Below are 19,819 nucleotides of genomic sequence, written 5' to 3'. Positions count from 1 at the left end.
ACTCAGCACCCATAACAAACTACAGTTCCCATGATTCTTTCAGGGAAGCCATCACAGTGCTCTGTATGTGCTGCTGTCTCTGAGAACAGATGCTGAAAAATGACACGTAGGGGCAGGTGGTCTTCTGTCTGTACAGTGGCGTAGCGTGGGGGGTGCAGGGGGGGCCGGCCGCACCGGGTGCAACATCTGGGGGTTAGGGAAATCCACGGGTTAGGGGGCGCAAATCCATGGGTTAGGGGGCGCAAATTACTTGCCTTGCCCCGGGTGCTGATAACCCACGCTACGCCACTGTGTCTGTACAACCTACTTGCAAGCTTCCCAGAGATATCAGCCTACTGCTTTTGAAAGCAGAATGATGGATGCTTTACGTTTGACCCTGCAGGCCTCTTCTGTGGAGCCCAAGGAAGTATTAAGGAAAAGTTATTCTTAAGACAGTAGCTGGGCAAGGAAATGGTGGAGATGGTACATATAGAAGAAGAAGAACATATGTTTAGAGAAGATTGGAAGATGTTTATTGAATATATGGTGAGAAATTGTGTACACTTGAAAACGTTGGCAGCGTTAAGATAAATTCAACAGTGTAAATATGTTTTGATGGATGGAATAACAGAATACTGAATGGTTTAGTTTTTGTAAAATATGCAGGGATTTATGATGTGCAAAATGAACTATGGAAAGAGAAGGGAAGTCACTGATATTTCAAGGATGTTTAAATGAGTATTCTAAATTGTAAAAGAAAATTGTTAATGATAATGATAGATAAATAGATAGATAGATGATAGATGATAGATAGATAGATAGATAGATAGATAGATAGATATAGATAGATAGATAGATATAGGAAATGGTGGGGATGGTAATATTATTTCTCACTCTGACCTGGAGGAACCAGAAACTCAATGCAGGTTTTGCTTGTGAACATGTGCTGAATGCCTTCCTTTTATTACACCAACTTACACCCATCCATACAGTGCCTCTGATCACATGCAGAGTGCCTCAAAGCAGCACTTTTAAAACAATCGTTGTTAACAACAATCCCTTTGGACATTTGCAGACATTTCCAAAACCTCATTCTTTATTTAAATCACCACGATCTTGCAGAAATTAGATAAATCAATGTCGAAAACGACATATGAATTTTCAGCCTGGTTTCAATCTTCCTGTCGTGGCACCTGGTCAAAAGAATGAAATCCTGGCGAAGCCAGTAAAACCTTGTCTTGTTGTCAACCAGGGAAGGAGCCTTTTCATGCTCAACACCTGGTCAAATGAATTTTATCTGATAGCACCGCATCGATTTGGACAGGTCTTGCCCTCTTTCCTTAAAAGGAGTTCGTCTCCGCCTTGAGAACACATAGAGTACGGTAAATACATCTCCAATTCCAGGTAAGGGCAAGAAATCGACCGGAGACTTCATTTGCCGCCTTTGAGCATGCCTAGAACATAAGGCGCATGCTCAGTAGCATTGGAACAGGAGCCTAGACGGCGTTTCCGCCCTCCTTCAAGTGCCCGTACCGAATGTCACATGACTTCTCCAAGATGGCTGCGCCCATGTTGGTAAGTGACCTGGTGGAGGTGCATGGTTTTTTCCCCTTGGCAATCTTGTCTTGGCCATGTTAGCAGCGGAGCTGGAAGGACCGGGGGTGGGGAGTCGGAAGCGAGGACGTGTTTACTTTCACACGGCCGGTATGGAGAAGAGAATGTGCTGTTGTTGCTGCTTTCCATGTGGCTGCTGGGGAAATTGATGTTTTCCTCCCCAAATTAATCTCTGCTCTGCACGGTTGTCACCTTTTCTACGGGCTTTTCGCCCGCGCCGTTAGCAGCAACTTGGCAGATAGAAATTAAGCAAGGGGCGCTTATTCTTACTGTTGAATTTCTCCGCAAGCAACGGTTCCATTTGGAGGACTATCAGCAGCAAGACTTAAAAAAAAGTGGGAACCGGCAACACTCCTTGCATCTCCTGGGGGAAGATGATGAGTGCTCATAGCTACTTTGGTTACCTTGGTTGCCAACTTCTTATTATACCAGAGCTGCTGTGCTTTAACAGCTGTGATAAAAGAGATAATTTAGTAGTTGGAAACTTTTCCCATTACTGCATCTCTCTGCTGGGGATAGTTTCACCTGTTGCATTTTTGCCTGACACCTGCTACTGCTAAAAGCACAGGAGCCTTGCTAGGAAGATGTCAAGCAGCACATTCTCCCATCCCAGCAAAAAGGGTTCCTTAGCTGATGCTGCTCTTTCCCTTCCTCTCTCCTTTTGTACTGTCCTTCAGGGGGTCAGTTGCTCATATAATAGAGAAATGTGTATTGGTTTCTGAGTAGCCGACTTCATAAGTGTCTAGTCTTTATTTTGTTTTGGCTAAACTGAAACATCTACAGCTCCTTGGGTTTGCACTTGTTTTCATTACAGTGATACCTTCGGTTACAGATGCTTCAGGTTACAGATGATTCAGGTTACAGACTCCGCTAACCCAGAAATAGTACCTCAGGTTAAGAACTTTGCTTCAGGATGAGAACAGAAATCGTGCAGCAGCAGCGGGAGGCCCCATTAGCTAAAGTGGTACCTCAGGTTAAGACAGTGGCGTAGCGTGGGGGGTGCAGGGGGGGCCGGCCGCACCGGGCGCAACATCTGGGGGTTAGGGTTAGGGGGCGTAAATCCATGGGTTAGGGGGCGCAAATCCATGGGTTAGAGGGTGCAAATTACTTGCCTTGCCCCGGGTGCTGACAACCCACGCTACGCCACTGGGTTAAGAATAGTTTCAGGTTAAGAATGGACCTCCGGAACGAATTAAATTCTTAACCTGAGGTACCACTGTAATGTGGATTCCAAAAACAGTGTATGCTGTACGACCAGCTGGTGGTGCTATACATCAACAAATGATGCTACTTCTGTGTTTTGACTACAGTATTCTATTCTGTACAGCATTCGTAATACATAATTTTATAATGCTGGGTTGCCGTTTCTGCCTGGCAGGGCTCTTGTGCTGTTAGCAACTGCATGGCAGACAGAAAATGTGTAGAAGGAGTTTTTGCCTTCACTGTTGTCTCCTTGCCAGGAAACCAGTTACCTGCTGGATTTCTGACCTTACCCAGGATTGTGTACTATTTAAAAGGGTTTACAGCTCAGTCCTGGCCATGTCTACTCCAGTGTAAACCCTGCTGAATTTAGTAGGGCTTGCTCCCAGGAAAGTGCGGTTAGGATTGCAGCCTAATCCCATTTAGCTGAGAGTAACCCGGTAGACAGCATCTTAAAAAGCAGAGATATCACCTTGCCAACAAAGGTCCGTCTAGTTAAAGCTCTGGTTTTCCCAGTAGTGATGTATGGAAGTGAGAGCTGGACCATAAAGAAGGCTGATCACCGAAGAATGGATGCTTTTGAATTATGGTGTTGGAGGAGACTCTTGAGAGTCCCATGGACTGCAAGAAGATCAAACCTCTCCATTCTTAAGGAAATCAGGCCTGAGTGCTCACTGGAAGGACAGATCATGAAGCTGAGGCTTCAATACTTTGGCCATCTCATGAGAAGAGAAGACTCCCTGGAAAAGACCCTGATGTTGGGAAAGATGGAGGGCGCAAGGAGAAGGGGACGACAGAGGACGAGATGGTGGGACAGTGTTCTCGAAGCTACCAGCATTAGTTTGACCAAACTGTGGGAGGCAGTGGAAGACAGGAGTGCCTGGCCTGCTCTGGTCCATGGGGTCACGAAGAGTCGGACACGACTAAACAACTAAACAACAACAACAACAAACAAGCCCGGTAGAATTTAATGGAGCTTGCATCTGAGTAGACAGTGTTAAGTTTGGGCTGCTAATCCTCTACGTATAATTAATTGGTTAAATCAAAATATTGCTACCTCTAACGGCAAACTCAGGTAGTAAGTGCCAACAGAAGCGGAGCCAAAACAAAACTTAGCTGTGTGGTTGGTTGTAAGGTTTGTGTGCGCGTTCCTGCCCACTTTCCATCTTTTGAGTTCGCCCGAAATGTCTGAAGAGGGCTATAGCGGATTGTTGAAGTGAGTTCATGAGGGGAGATGTGAACAGGAGACTTCCCTTGCTCACTGTGCAAAGTGGCAACATGGAGAGCACCTTAGCAGCACAGCAGAGGTCTCACCTCTGCAAATATCCAGACGTATCTGGTTGCTTGCTGTTAAAAATAGAACATTAACCTAGATCAGGCACCCCCAACCTGCGGCCCTCCTGATGTTTTGGCCTACAACTCCCATGATCCCTTGCTAACAGGACCAGTGGTTGGGGATGATGGGAACTGTAGTCCAAAACATCTGGAGGGCCGAAGGTTGGGGATGCCTGACCTAGATGGACTACACGTTCCGATCCAGTTGGCTTTCTATTTTGCTCTTATGGCTGCACAGGAAGAAAGTGTGAGAGGTAACTCTGAAACTGCTGCTGTGCAATTTACCTCCTGTGATTCATAAGGCAACATCCTAATTGCTTAACTAGTCTGAGATTTTTTGAAGCGGATGCAGTCAGCCTTGCTGCGGTGCCAGAGGGCAACTTGTAAACAGGACTTTTCTTTTCCCTGGCTTGTGATTGATTTGGTTGTCAGCTAGACGGGCTGGGAAGAAATGTGGTCTGTTGGTTTCCCTCTTTAACATTTCCTTTCCTGTTTCTCTGCTTGGAAGCAATTGAGCCCTTAATGCATCTGTTTGGCACCTTGGATTGCGGATGGGATTGCCAATTCCTTCCTGGGTTTTGTCTCTTATGAGCAGTGTATTGTCTGCAGACATTAGCAGATGGGGATGTTTGCTTGCCACAAAGTTCTTTTTTTCTTTCTTTTTTACTCTGGCTGGTTTAGCAACCCTAGTTTGACAGATCTGGATGTAAGAGCTCCAGATCTGAATCCTGGTGAAACAATATGGGCTCACCAGGAGGACCACCTGTTGCTTGTGCATATAAAATGGGAATTGTGGTGTATTTCTGTGGGTGGGTGTAGAGAGAGTGGGGGGACAGCAGATCTAAATAGACTGGAGACTAGCACAAGAGTCCTGCTGGATCAGACCAAGATATTTATTTATACATACATACATACATACATACATACATACATACATACATACTCTTCCTTTCCCCCCTGATGGGACTCAAGGCCGCTTACATATAAAAATAAGAACCACTAAAACATAAGTGAAAAAACCCCACTCATTAAAAAACAGTTGAACGTTGATAGAAGTAAGCGTAAATACATATATGTAATATCCTGCAGCCAATCAGAAGCCGCGCCTTGGTTTTCGGTTTCAGGAGCCAAACGAACTTCCGGAACAGATTAAGTTCGAGAACCAAGATTCCACTGTACATGGTTAAAAAAGTAGGGAAGAGGCTCTCCAGATGTTGTTAGACTCCAGCTCTTATCAGCCCCAGCCAACGTGAGCAGTGGCCAAGGATGATGGTAGTTGGGCTGGGTGATAGATCATACCAAAGCAGTTTGAGCTCCATATTGTGATATCTGTTTCATAATATTTGACCTGGTGATATAGTGCGAATCATGGTGTGTGTGTGCTATGCAAAAATCACAATGCAGGGAAAACCTTATTTCAGACTTTGTGATATATCAGTACAGTGGTACCTCGGGTTAAGAACTTAATTCGTTCTGGAGGTCCGTTCTTAACCTGAAACTGTTCTTAACCTGAAGCACCACTTTAGCTAATGGGGCCTCCCACTGCTGCTGCACAATTTCTGTTCTCATCCTGAAGCAAAGTTCTTAACCCGAGGTACTATTTCTGGGTTAGCAGAGTCTGTAACCTGAAGCGTATGTAACCCGAGGTACCACTGTATATCGCAATGTTTAGCTGCGTTTATATTGCGTTGTTGAAAACCACGTATCGCCCAGCCCTAGATAGGAATTAGACCCCACCAGCATATATAGAGCAGAATATATAAGTGCCAAAAATTATGCAGCAGAGTTATATTGCTGAATGAGTTAACAAGCGGCTGGACCTGGAAAAGCGGAAGAATGGTGGCCTAAAAAGGATTTATTGTGTTAATGTGGGAAATGGTCACGTTACATTTCCAACCTCCCGTTGGAGATGCAAGAAGGAATGACACAAGGAAACTGCAATATTTCGACAAAATGTGTCTTCCTTTCCGAATAACTCTCTCTCTCTCCCTCACCCCTAACCCTGGTTTGTTCTTTCTCCAGTTCCAGCACAGCAGAGGCTTTGTCTCATTATGCTACACCAGCCTCCGGTATAGGAGCAAATCAACTCTCCCCACTCCAGGTCCCGTGAAAAACAAGTTTCTCCAGTACCTCTGCGACCGCTTCTATGACATCGAAACCATTGTAGACTTTGGCAAGAGGCTAAGGCTATGGAACGCACAAAGGAAAAACAGGTATATGCCCCAGCCTCGTGTTTTTCAGGAACGTTTCTGTTGGGAATCTGAGGTGAGAGACCCACGTGGCAGAAGTTGTCCCCAGTTCCAGTCACCACACAGAGGCAGCTTAAGGTCCAAGACAGTTTACAGCTGCAGAAGATAAGGCTTCAGTAATACAGTTCCGGATGCTGATGTATATGTACAGTTTGTAGGCTTTGCAGATACAGATACAGGCAATTCCCGACCTACGTACATTCAAGGCGTAAGGCCTCTCCTGGTATGCCCCACGGAGGACCTTAAGGTCCATAAATAGCAACACCCTAGAGGTTCCGGGCCCTAAGGAAGTTAGATTAGCCTCAACCAGAGGCAGGGCCTTTTCAACACTGGCCCCGGCTGGGTGGAACGCTCTGTCTCCTGAGACCAGGGCCCTGCAGGATCTGATTTCTTTCTGCAGGGCCTGTAAGACAGAGTTGTTCCACCCGGCCTTTGGCTTGGAATCAATTTGATTCCCCCTCTTTCTTTTTTCCTTTCTCCTTCTGTGATGCGGCTGTATTTAAATGTTTTAATGTTGTATTTAACCTTGTTTTTAAGTTGTATTTCAATCAACTTGTTTTTATTATTGGTTGTTAGCCGCCCTGAGCCCGGCCTTGGCTGGGGAGGGCGGGGTATAAATAAAATTTATTATTATTATTATTATTATTATTATTATTATTATTATTATTATGGTACATGTGTGACCACAGATGCATGCACTATTTTTGGCCCTGGAAGGGGGCAGGGTGAAGCACATCACACCAACACACACGTTGCCTTAGAACACAACCTCCGCCCAAATTACAGATATATACAAGCACAAAATATTTCTGTTGCTCCAGCAATTAAGGCGTCACAGACTCCAGCTCACAGACAGACTCGCTGACTGACTAATGAGCTGATATGCCTTAATCACTTATGGCAATGGCTCAGTGCCGCCTATATAGCAACCGGGTTCGCTGATTTTGCACATGTTGCCTTACCTCCTACATGGGATGGTTTTGCCCATGAAGGAAATTAACCCCTTCCTCCATGTCTGGTTTCTCCAACAGTTTCTAGACCAGAGGTGACCCTCTAGGCATTGCTGGGCTCCCGGCTCCCACCAGCCCCAGCTGACATGGCCAAAGGGAAGGGATGATGGGAGTTGTAGTCTGACAGCCTGCCTGGGGATCCTTGAATCTGGACTGTTTTCTCACACTAGCAACGCATCCTGTAGAATTCTATCTGTGATACTTCAGCTGCACAAACAGAATGGATTTCAGGAACCCAAAAGTCGTACTGTATTGAAAAAATACGACTCTCGAGCCCTCTGGCCCCAGAATGGGAACCAGGCGTTCCGTTTTGGTAACAGTAACCCCGGTTTAAGGAGTCATTTGGCGCCTAGCTTATAAATAATAATAATAATAATAAATTTTCATTTATATCCCGCCCTCCCCAGCCGAAGCCGGGCTCAGAGCGGCTAACAACAGTAAAATAGTACAGCATTCTAAAATCAATTCATTATAAAATCAGTTCAAACCAAATTGATGGCAAACATTGAGCTAGAGTTCTGCGAGGATTACAGAAGAAGGGGGTCAAACTGTGCCTTGGCCAGAGGCCTGGTGGAACAGCTCCATCTTGCAGGCCCTGCGGAAAGATGTCAAGTCCCGCAGGGCCCCGGTCTCTTGTGACAGAGTGTTCCACCAGATCGGGGCCACGGCCGAAAAAGCCCTGGCTCTGGTTGAGGCCAGCCTAACCTCCCTGTGGCCCGGGATTTCCAAGATGTTTTTGTTTGAAGATCGTAAGGTCCTCTGTGGGACATACCAGGAGAGACGGTACCGTAGGTACGAGAGTCCTAGGCCGTATAGGGCTTTAAAGGTCAAAACCTGCACCTTAAACCTGATCCTATACTTCACCGGGAGCCAGTGCAGCTGGTATAGCACTGAATGAATGTGATCCTGCAGCGAGGACCCCATAAGGAGTCTTGCCATAGCATTCTGCACCCGCTGGAGTTTCTGGGTCAGTCTCAAGGATAGCCCCACGTAGAGCAAGTTACAATAATCCAGTCTGGAGGAGAGCTCAGTGTGGAGGAAGATGGAGGCAAAGTTGGAAAGGAAAGAGGGATTGAAAAATGAGCGTCATAAAGTGGGCTTCCTACCGCCTCAGAGTAGCTTTAGACCACGTTTGTTTGTTTTGTTTTAATGCCCTTATTTAATGTTTCTCGCTGTGGGATCGGGTGAACGACAAAGAGCCGGTTACAAGTGATTTGAATGACTAACATGCCCCAACTTGACCCTCAGATACAACATCCAGGCGAAGAACTATTTTGGGGAAAATATCGCAGCTGCCGTCTTTGTCCTGGCTTTGAAGGGAAGCATTAGGTATGTCAAACGTGCCCCAGCCAAAGCACTGCATTGTGGGAGTTACCTGAGGATCTTCTCAGAGACTCTTGATCCCCTGAAGGCCTCTATAGATTCCCGCTTGGTGTTTTCTTTGATGTTCTTTCCAGTTTTATAGCCCAAGGCAGCTAGAATAAAACTGGGTGGGCGGCTTGTTCTGCCAGTTTTCTGTGGGAGCCATTTTGTTGATCCCAGTCACTCGTGCATTTAAAAACACCTCTAGAAACCCCTCAGGAAAGGAGAGAGAAAAGGCTTTTAAACAAACGTAGCTATTGTTTGCTGAGCTTCTTGTCATACAAAAATACATACAATGTATTTCAAAGCATAGGTAAAAATACGTTGCCCTTTTTTTGTTGTTCAATAAATTTATCAATGAATCAATTTTATTTATTGATAGTTATTCAGAGATATACAGAAATACATACCCATTGTAAAGTATCTTTTTATATATATGCTGAGATAAAACAGAGATAAAAAAGAGCAAAGTCAGAAAGAAGAAAGTATAAGAAAAGGGGAAATCTAAAGAAGAGAAAGCAAAAGGAAAAGAAAGAAAAAAATAATGAAAGATACAGTAGAAAAAAGGAGTTCTGACTCTCTACAGCTACATATGATTTTTATTTTTTAAGATCCAACCATTCTCTCTTCTATAAACCAGTATTTTTTTTCAGTCTTAAAATCCAACTATTAGAAGTTCATTTTCTCTTTCAGGGAGAAAATCCCTAAGAAATTTTCAATCCTTAACAAATGTTAGTAGTTATTTTTCTCTACTTAAACATGTTAGCTTAGCCATCTCAGCCAAATCCAATAATTTTATCAGTCATTCTTCTATAGTGGGTCTTTCCATCTTTTGGCGTGTAGTAGTTTCGTCGCAGTAATCATATATTGGAGTAATTGTCCATAATCCTTTTCTAACTGTATTTCAGTTAGCCCTAAAAGAAAGAGTTCTGGCTTCAGTTGGATATTAACTGGTAAAAATATTTGCAGTAGAAGCATATTTGCATAAAAACACATGCGATAAAAAATGTACAAAGGAAGCCTCCATATCAGTAGCAGAAAAATTTGGCAGCACAGCTAACAGCAAACCCTATTGCCTAAGGCAGTCAAAGACCTCTGATAAAAGGTTAAGTTTTTACCTGGTGCTACCTGCCAAGGAGCCAGGTGGAAATCTCTAGGTAGAGCATGCCTGGATAGAGCGGGTGGTGCTGTGGTCTAAACCACTGAGCCTCTTGGGCTTGCCGATCAGAAGGTCGGTGGTTCGAATCCCCACGACGGGGTGAGCTCCAGTTGCTTGGTCCCTGCTCCTGCCAACCTAGCAGTTCGAAACCACGTCAAAATGCAAGTAGATAAATAGGTACCACTCTGGCGGGAAGGTAAATGGTGTTTCCGTGCGCTGCTCTGGTTCGCCAGAAGCAGCTTAGTCATGCTGGCAACATGAGATGAGATGAGCGAGATGAGCGCAGCAACCCCAGAGTCGTCCGCAGCTGGACCTAACGATCAGGGGTCCCTTTACCTTTACCTGCCAAGGATCCAGGTGGAATCACTGGGTAGATCATGCCATAATGAGAACCAGAAAGGGCCCTTTTCCCTTGCCATTATTCTCTGAGCTTCTCTCAAAGTTAGAACCTGTTAAGCGTCCGAACCTAAGAACGCTCTTACAAAAAATGCCAGCACCCAAATTCTGGAGAGAGAAAAAGCCAGATTCTGAAATGATGATGAGAAGAAGAAGAAGAAGAAGAAGTTATTTATATCCTGCTCTCCCCAGCTGAAGCCAGGCTCAGAGCGGCTAACAACAGTAAAAATAACACAATTTACATAAAATCACAATCAATAAATTGAAATACATTGTAAAATCAATTCAATTCTAAAATCAATTCAGAGTCAAATTAATGGCAACCATTGGGCTAGAGTTCTATGTGGATTACTGAAGAAGGGGGTCAGACTGTGCCCTGACCAAAGGCCTGGTGGAACAGCTCTGTCTTGCAGGCCCCGCGGAAAGATGTCAAGTCCTGCAGGGCCCTAGTCTCTTGTGACAGAGCGTTCCACCAAGTTGGGGCCACAGCCGAAAAAGCCCTGGCTCTGGTTGAGGCCAGCCTATCCTCCCTGTGGCCCGGGACCTCCAAGATGTTTTTGTTTGGAGACCATAGGGTCCTTCGTGGGACATACCAGGAGAGACGGTCCCATAGGATTATCTGAATAATCCTGCCAGTTTTACACCCCTCGCGCGCACACGTCATCTTCTTCCTGCCTTTTGCTGATGCTGCCCTGTGAAAGAACCACCTACAAGAGCGGGTTGTAACAAAACAACATGGTTTTTGTTTCAGGCTCCGGGGCAAAACGGAATGGGAGGACCAGAAGGGTGGCTTGGTTTTCCTACAAGACAAAGAGACCTGCTTGGAAGGAGCCAACCTCAGTGGCTCCATCATCAACTACGACGGCCTGGATAACCTGGGTAATAAGACGTTGTGCTTTTGAGTGTCCAGAGGGCTTTCAGGTGGCCGGACCTGTGTTTTCCTCGCTGCAGGAATAGGCAGCTGGAGGCTCTGGGTTCAAATGTATCCACCCTCCACAGCAGTTTCAAGCAGTTGTTGAATTATAGGGGGAGAAGGCAGGGGGCTGTTAATGAAATCTGCAAGCCTTCCCCCCCCGAATCCCCCAATTTTAGTTAAATCCCCCACACCTTCATAGCCTTCTTTTAAAAAAAGTCGCTAAAGGGGTCATCCCAGAAGATAAGGAATCTGGGTCTCCTCTGTCCCTCTCTCTCCAAGGACACTCCTTCCCCTTACTGATCTTACCACTTTCTCCTGGGCCCCATTTGCACAATACATTAAATGTACAATGGTACCTCGGGTTAAGTACTTAATTCGTTCCAGAGGTCCGTACTTAACCTGAAACTGTTCTTAACCTGAAGCACCACTTTAGCTAATGAGGCCCCCCACTGCCACTGCGTCACCGGAGCACAATTTCTGTTCTCATCCTGAAGCAAAGTTCTTAACCTGAAACACTATTTCTGGGTTAGCGGAGTCTAACCTGAAGCGTATGTAACCTGAAGCGTATGTAACCTGAGGTACCACTGTACTCTTACACCACTTTAAGCAGCCATGGTTCCCCCCAAGGAATTCTGGGAGCTGTAGTTTGTTAAGGGTGCCGAGAGTTGTAAGAAGATCCCATTCTCCTCACAGGGTGGTTTAACAATCGGTCCCTCTTCTCAGTGAGCTCTAGAAAAGCGCTGCAGAAAGAAGCCCTTCCTTTTTAGCTGTCCTGGATCTTCAAAAATGCAGCCACAAGTTCTAGTTCTAGTGCGGCAGAGAGAGGGAGCAAAACTTTTCCCCTCACACTTTCTCCAGCCACGTGTAGTTTTATAAACTTCTGTTAATGTCGCCTCGCCGTTTCTCCAAACTGAGAAGCCCCTGGCGCTGCAAACTTTCCTCCTAGGGAAATTGTTCCATCCTCCTTGATCGTTCCCGGTTGCGCTTTTCTGAACCTTTTCCAACTCTGCAATCTCCTTTTTGGAGTGACACAATTAGAGCTGTACGCTGGCATTATTCGTCCCGTTTGCACCAGCCCAACCCCTTAGCAGGGGTGAGTTTTTCAGGCGAGGTTGATCAGAACCACACATGGTATTCTTAGTGCAGTCGCAACATAGGTTTGTATGGTGGTTGCTGTCTAACAGGAAAATTTAATAATACTAGTAATAATTTTATTATTAATACCCCGCCCAACTGGCTGAGTTTCCCCAGCTACTCTGGGCGGCTTCCAACACATAGAAACATACATGAAACATGAAATTTATTACGGTCAGAGACCAGCTTGAGAAACACAAATGGAACTACAATCCCAATAGCAAAACGAAATATTTAAAACAATATACAGCAATGGATTTTAAGTTTTAAAGTGTGATAGGCATGAAAACTTTAAAATAGACTACCTTAGAGAAATGACCCAAAGTCACCCGTGGATCTGGGTTTGGGAATTTTCTTAACAAACCAGATTGAATCGGGGGATGATCTGCGCCTACAGATCTGTGTGCAGAATTTGGCTACAATCCAGGTCGTCTTGTGGTCTTTGCCTAACAGGAGAAGGTCGAGTTTTTGCTTTACCGGGAGGTCAGCAAGCCTCACCAGCAGGGGGTCAATGGTTTCACAGAAACATAATAAAGCATCAAATGAACAAGGCTGCCTTCGGATGTCTTCCTAAAGTTTGGTAGTTCTTTATCTCCTTGACATCTGATGGGAGAGCGTTCCACAGGGCAGGTGCCACTACAGATGCATCTTCACATTTTACAGTGAGGGAACCACCACTCAGAGCTGGATCTCAGTGTGAGGGGTTGGACGAAGGGGGTGGAGATGCTCCTTTTGGTATACAGGGCCAAGGTCGTTTAGGGCTTTAAAAGTCAGCACCAACACTTTCAATTGTGCTCGGAAACATCCTGGGAGCCAGTGAAGGTCCAGTAGGACTGGTGCTATATGGTCCCGGCGGCTGCTCCCAGTCACCAGTCTGGCAGCCACATCCTGGATTAGTTGTGGTTTCCGAGTCACCTTCAAAGGCAGCCCCATGTAGAGCACATCGCAGTAGTCCAAGTGGGAGATTACCAGAGCAAGACAGTGCGCAGGCAGGCAGGGTCTCAAGTCGGCATACCAGATTGAGCTGGTACACAGCTGCCCTGGACACAGAACTGACCTGCAGTAGCCAGTGATTTTTTTTTTCTGGTGATACACAATCGTATGGACACTGAGGTCCAGCACCAAGGACCTTCTGGCGGTTCCCTCACTACAAGAAGCCAGGTTACAGGGAACCAGGCAGAGGGCCTTCTCGGTAGTGGCACCCGCCCTGTGGAACACCCTCCCACCAGATGTCAAAGGGAACAACAACTACCAGACTTTTAGAAGACATCTGAAGGCAGCCCTGTTTAGGGAAGCTTTTAATGTTTGATGCATTACTGTATTTTAATCTTTGTTGGAAGCCGCCCAGAGTGGCTGGGGAAGCCCAGCCGGATGGGCGGGGTATAAATAATAAATTATTATTATAATAAATTATTATATGGGTGGAGGGGTGGCGTAGGAAATGAAACGGCAATGTCTCATCAAATACCTATCATGCATCTGATAGAATTGGGCTTTGGGCAACACTTCTTCCCTCCCCCTCACCGCCCCTCCACAATAAATTTGTTAGGTGCTACAGAGCTGCTATGTTTTTACTTTTAAGTCTCTGTCAGAGAAAAAGGCAGGGTATAAATAAATACATCATCATAATAGGGTTGCAGAGTTCTGATAGGTACCGTATTTTTCGCTCTATAAGACGCACCAGACCACAAGACGCACCTAGTTTTTGGAGGAGGAAAACAAGAAAAAATAAATAAATTCTGAATCTCAGAAGCCAGAACAGTAAGAGGGATCGCTGCACAGTGAAAGCAGCAATCCCTCTTGCTGTTCTGGCTTCTGGGATAGCTGTGCAGCCTGCATTCGCTCTTACTTTTTAGGAGGGAAAAAGGGAGTCTTATAGAGCAAAAATACAGTATCTCTTTTTAGCACTGAGCACACACCTGTTTGGACCATGTTACATGCCGGCAGGCATTGTACGGGGGTTGGGCTAGATGAAGATTGGCCACAGCCAGTTTACAAACCTGCTTTTCCTTCCCTCCCTCCCTCCCGCAGTCAACCAAAGAAACCTGAAGCAGCTGGACTTCAGCAGGTGCCCCTACATCGACGACTGGAGTCTGAGCCGCCTTCACAACTTTGCAGACACCCTGCAGGAGCTTTCACTGGCTGGGTGTCCGCAGGTCACTGAGAGGGGGCTGGCCTGCCTCCACCAGCTCGAGTGAGTACCAGTCAGTCGAAGGGGGTCCGAGTCACGTTGCCTAGCAAGCAGGGGCTAGGAGTCTCCAGGGAACTCTTGCCTGAGAGCAGAATCCAGATACAAAGTCAGAGGTCCCGTCCAGACGTTACAGATGGAGAACCAGTGTCCTTCCAGGAGTTGTTGGACTATGGTTCCCAAGGGTTGCAAAGGATGATGGGAGTTGTAGTCCAGAAGCGTTTGGAAGCTTTGCCGGTCCCCGATCTAAACCACATGGACCGAAAGGCGAGGGAAGCACTTTAAAGGTTTTAACCTTTAAAGCCCTATACGGCCTAGGACCCTCGTACCTACGAGACCGCCTCTCCTGGTATGTCCCTTGGAGGACCTCTTCAAACAAAAATATATTGGAGGTCCCGGGCCACAGGAAGGTTAGGCTGGCCTCAACCAGAGCCAGGGCTTTTTCGGCCGTGGCCCCGATCTGGTGGAATGCTCTGTCACAAGAGACCGGGGCCCTGCGGGACTTGACATCTTTCCGCAGGGCCTGCAAGACAGAGCTGTTCCACCAGGCCTTTGGCCAAGGCACAGCCTGACTTCCTCCTTTGGTAATCCTCACAGAAGTCTGGCCCAATGGTTGCCATTAATTTGATTTTGAATTGATTTTAGAATGAATTGATTTTAGAATTCATTTCAATTGATTGATTGTGATTTTATGTGAACTGTGTTGTTTTTATTGTTGTTGGCCGCTCTGAGCCCGGCTTCGGCTGGGGAGGGCGGGATATAAATAAAATATTATTATTATTATTTTTATTATTATTAAAGCTGCCGTGAGTCAAGCAGAGACAACTAGGGAATCAGGACAATCTGGAAGAGGTTCAGGTCGTGGAGCATCTTCCTTGATTTGCAACCCTGAGTCAGGACAGGGTGTGGCTGTTGAAGATGAGCTGTTCCTTTAGGCTTCCTGCCACCCACAGTGTCGCCAGTTTCCCAAAGGTGATTTCCCCTTTCGGTTGTTTCGGGCCGGCTATTCAGGACTGCCCCGTGATGCTGAATGGCAGGAACTTCAGGACCGAGAAAAGGAAACGTTTCTCCCCACAACCTGTCATTAGCTTATGGAATTCCCTGCCACTAAAATTCCACCAGTAGTGATGTATGGAAGTGAGTGATGTAGTGATGTATGGAAGTGAGAGCTGGACCATAAAAAAGGCTGATCGCCAAAGAATTGATGCTTTTGAATTCTGGTGCTGGAGGAGACTCTTGAGAGTCCCATGGACTGCAAGAAGATCAAACCTCTCCATTCTGAAGGAAATCAGCCCTGAGTGCTCACTGGAAGGACAGATCCTGAAGCTGAGGCTCCAATACTTTGGCCACCTCATGAGAAGAGAAGACTCCCTGGAAAAGACCCTGACGTTGGGAAAGATGGAGGGCACAAGGAGAAAGAAAAGACAGAGGACGAGATGGTTGGACAGTGTTCTCGAAGCTACCAGCATGAGTTTGACTAAACTGTGGGAGGCAGTGGAAGACAGGAGTGCCTGGCGTGCTCTGGTCCATGGGGTCACAGAGAGTAGGACATGACTAAACGACTAAACAACAACAACAAAATTCCACCAGCTTGGGTGTTTGTTTATTTATTTATTTTTAAAAGGATTAAGCAACGTTTATGGAGCAGCCAAGCTGCTGAGGGCTGTTAGCCATCACGGCTAAATGGAACCTCCACATACAGTGGCACTGTACCTTCGCAACCTTCATAATTCTCTGTTTTAGTAATACGCCGGAAAGCTAGCCAATCTGGTTTGTTGAATTTGTGCGTTGCTTGTAAGTCCCAAAGCAATTTGCAAGGACCAAATAAGTAATACAGTAGAAAATACAAAAACGTATTTTTAAAAATTATAATCAGAGTAAACACAAAGCAGGCTAAAAAAAAAAATGCATGGGAGTGGATCATGTAAGTTAACCTGAAGCCCCGCAGATTAAAAGCAGGACTAGCTAAAGGAACCTTGGGTTGATTGGTTAAATTTGCCTCTAGTATTTTTTTAAAATGGGAGTGGGGAGTTCTTCTTCAGCCCAGTGGACACATGTCCTTATGGGTGGTAAAGGTAAAGATAAAGGGACCCCTGACCATTAGGTCCAGTTGTGGCTGACTCTGGGGTTGCGGCGCTCATCTTGCTTTATTGGCCGAGGGAACCGGCGTACAGCTTCCGGGTCATGTGGCCAGCATGACTAAGCCGCTTCTGGCGAAACCAGAGCAGCGCACGGAAACGCCGTTTACCTTCCCGCCGGAGCAGTACCTATTTATCTACTTGCACTTTGAGGTGCTTTCGAACTGCTAGGTTGGCAGGAGCAGGGACCGAGCAACGGGAGCTCACCCCGTCATGGGGATTCGAACCGCCGACCTTCCGATCGGCCAGCCCATGAGACTCAGTAGTTTAGACCACAGCGCCACCCACATCCCCCCCTTATGGGTGGGGGCAGAAGCAAAAAGTGGGCAGGGCAGCAGATGGGGCTTTTACCTTTGCACAACAGGGCTACATTCCGGCCATGCACAAAATAGACATTTCTGCAACACCCATGTGTTACAGCCACACGAGAGGCACTCAGAGGACTTATTCCAGCTAATGAACATCACCTGAGGAAGAGCGATGGAGAAGCACTTGTAGAAGACCTGTCACAACCCAGGAAGCATCTCAAGGGATTCTGTATTCAGTCCCTGAGTGCGAGTCCCTGGTTTAGGCTTCTGTTTATGAAATTTATATTTTTTGTCTGACTGCACAAAGTCCTGAACCCAAGTAAAAACACAATAGCAAAAATAAATAAATCACATAACTCTGTTGAAATCACACTGAAGGATAGTCAAGGATGTAATATCATAAAAGGGTTTATCCCCAATATTACCCCTCTCTCTACCTAGCCTACGGTGAACCAGGAAACAAACCATTCAATCATGGGTCATAACCATGACCACAGTTCTGCACCTGTATTTTAAAAGAAACAACGTCCTTGCATTGAGACATGATGTGTGTGTGTCACAGCTTAGGGGAGGCCTTGCCGTTCTGTTCTAAGATTACGTTTGCCGTCTTGCATAATGGGTAAGATTAGTTTTCATAAAGGCTAAATTAGTATTTGGCTCAGTTAATCAACCAGGATGTGGTTAATTGATTGCTGCACTTGATTAATTGGCCACACACCGGAGCCCTCATTAAAATCCCCCCTGATTAATTCATTAAGGCTTTGGGTGTTTAATCTACCATCAAGTGTTGTTGTTGTCGAGTCATTTAGTCATATCCGACTCTTCGTGACCCCATGGACCAGAGCACGCCAGGCACTCCTGTCTTCCACTGCCTCCCGCAGTTTGGTCAAACTCTTGTTGGTAGCTTCGAGAACACTGTCCCGCCATCTCGTCCTCTGTCGTCCCCTTCTCCTTGTGCCCTCCATCTTTCCCAACATCAGAGTCTTCTCCAGGGAGTCTTCTCTTCTCATGAGGTGGCCAAAGTATTGGAGCCTCAGCTTCAGGATCTGTCCTTCCAGTGAGCACTCAGGGCTGATTTCCTTCAGAATGGAGAGGTTTGATCTTCTTGCAGTCCATGGGACTCTCAGGAGCAGGCACCCCCAACCTGCGGTTTTGGCCTACAACTCCCATGATCCCTAGCTAAGAGGACCAGTGGTCAGGGATGATGGGAATTGGAGTCCAAAACATCTGGAGGGCCGCAGGTTGGGGGTGCCTGCTCAAGAGTCTCCTCCAGCACCATAATTCAAAAGCATCAATTCTTTGGTGATCAGCTTTCTTTATGGTCCAGCTCTCACTTCCATACATCACTACAACTTTGCCGAAAGCCCTCTATATTGGTAAAAATTTGCTTTATGAACCCTCCCTCTCTTGTCCTTTCAGGAATCTCAGGTTCTTGGATGTCTCCGACCTGCCCTCCGTCCGCCACAAAGAACTGGTTCGGATCCTGCTGGAGGAGATGCTGCCTCAGTGTCACATTGTGGGAATGAACTATCCTGAGGGGGTGGACCTGCCCTTGGACTCTGACAAACAGGGAGGCGAAATAGAGGAGGAGCACCAGGGAGGTGCTGGAAGCCAGAAAAAGAGAGAGGTCTCCATTTGAATGGGGAGGGCCGCATCTCAGAGACTCTTCCCCCCCCCAACCATGCAAATCGGAGCGTTCCCCCAAAGGCGACACAAAGACAACAAAAGACGTAGTTGCTCTAAGCAGGGATGGGGAATCTGTAGCCCTCTAGGTGTTGCTGGACTCCAACTCCCATCAGCCCCGGCCAGCTTGGTTGGTGTTGAGGCATGATGGGACTTGGAGTCCTAAAAACACAGTCCCCCACTTCCCCCGTTCTAAAGAATGCCTGCACTATGGTTATTTCACCTTCCTTATGTTCCTCCACATAATAAACAGACCCTCCGTATTCTGGCAGTGTGTACCTCTGAGCTTTTATCGTTACCTTTTTTAAATACAGTGGTACCTCGGGTTACATACGCTTCAGGTTACAGACTCTGCTAACCCAGAAATAGTACCTCAGGTTAAGAACTTTGCTTCAGGATGAGAACAGAAATCGTGCTCTGGCGGCACGGCAGCAGCAGGAGGCCCCATTAGCTAAAGTGGTGCTTCAGGTTAAGAACAGTTTCAGGTTAAGAACGGACCTCCGGAACGAATTAAGTACTTAACCCGAGGTACCACTGTAGTTTGGTGAACACACCAGAACCAGAGTTGTTGTTGCAGGCATCTGTCTGTCTCAAGAGACAATGGAGTGCGCTTCCGGGGTGAAGTCAAATGGCCGTGTTAGCAGCACTGAAGTGACCTCGCTGGGGCGCAAGCCTGGGCAGTGTGGATGGAGGTCCGGGCCTGCTCAGTTGACAAGACCCCCCTCTCGGCCTCTGTGATGTAGTCCAATGGAAAGCAGAGCAAGATGTTGGGCACCAGCTTGGCTGAGGAGTTGATGGAAGGAGGCGTACAAGGCACCATCCAACCTTGTAGGGACAACTTCAGAATTGTGTAGGGTTTACTCTGGAGCCTTTTCTGCTCCCAAAGATATCCTGCAAGGGTTAAGATCAGAATTTCCCTTCTCCTAGAAGGGCCTCCTTCCCAGGCTGACGAGCCCCACCTGCCCTTAGAACGAAAGCAGCTTTTGGTATAAAATAGCATGCGTGTCCTGAACTTTTGGACGCGGGTGATGCTGTGGGTTAAACCACAGAGCCTAGGACTTGCCGATCGGAAGGTCGGTGGTTCGAATCCCCGCGACGGGGTGAGCTCCCGCTGCTTAGTCCCTGCTTCTGCCAACCTAGCAGTTCGA

At 46.6% G+C, this 19,819-nt stretch overlaps 1 protein-coding gene and 1 long non-coding RNA gene across 2 annotated transcripts in view; one reads left to right on the top strand and one right to left on the bottom strand.

Moving 5' to 3' along the window:
• The window catches only part of LOC310851829, a 305,116-nt gene that overhangs the window by 266,793 nt on the left and 18,504 nt on the right, over positions 1 to 19,819 (bottom strand). The window lies entirely within an intron of this gene.
• DMAC2 (distal membrane arm assembly component 2) lies at positions 1,420 to 18,939 on the top strand. The gene is made up of 6 exons (XM_083754220.1): positions 1,420 to 1,554; positions 6,151 to 6,341; positions 8,636 to 8,716; positions 11,056 to 11,183; positions 14,386 to 14,548; positions 18,408 to 18,939. The coding sequence occupies exons 1-6, from the start codon at positions 1,516 to 1,518 to the stop codon at positions 18,625 to 18,627; spliced, it is 822 nt and encodes a 273-aa protein (XP_083610346.1). The 5' UTR covers positions 1,420 to 1,515; the 3' UTR covers positions 18,628 to 18,939.

This window comes from Podarcis gaigeae (assembly GCF_964106915.1).
Source record: "Podarcis gaigeae genome assembly, chromosome: 8".
NCBI classification, from domain to species: Eukaryota; Metazoa; Chordata; class Lepidosauria; order Squamata; family Lacertidae; genus Podarcis; species Podarcis gaigeae.
Note: the sequence above shows the minus strand (reverse complement) of the source record. Positions and strands in the feature narration are given on the sequence as shown.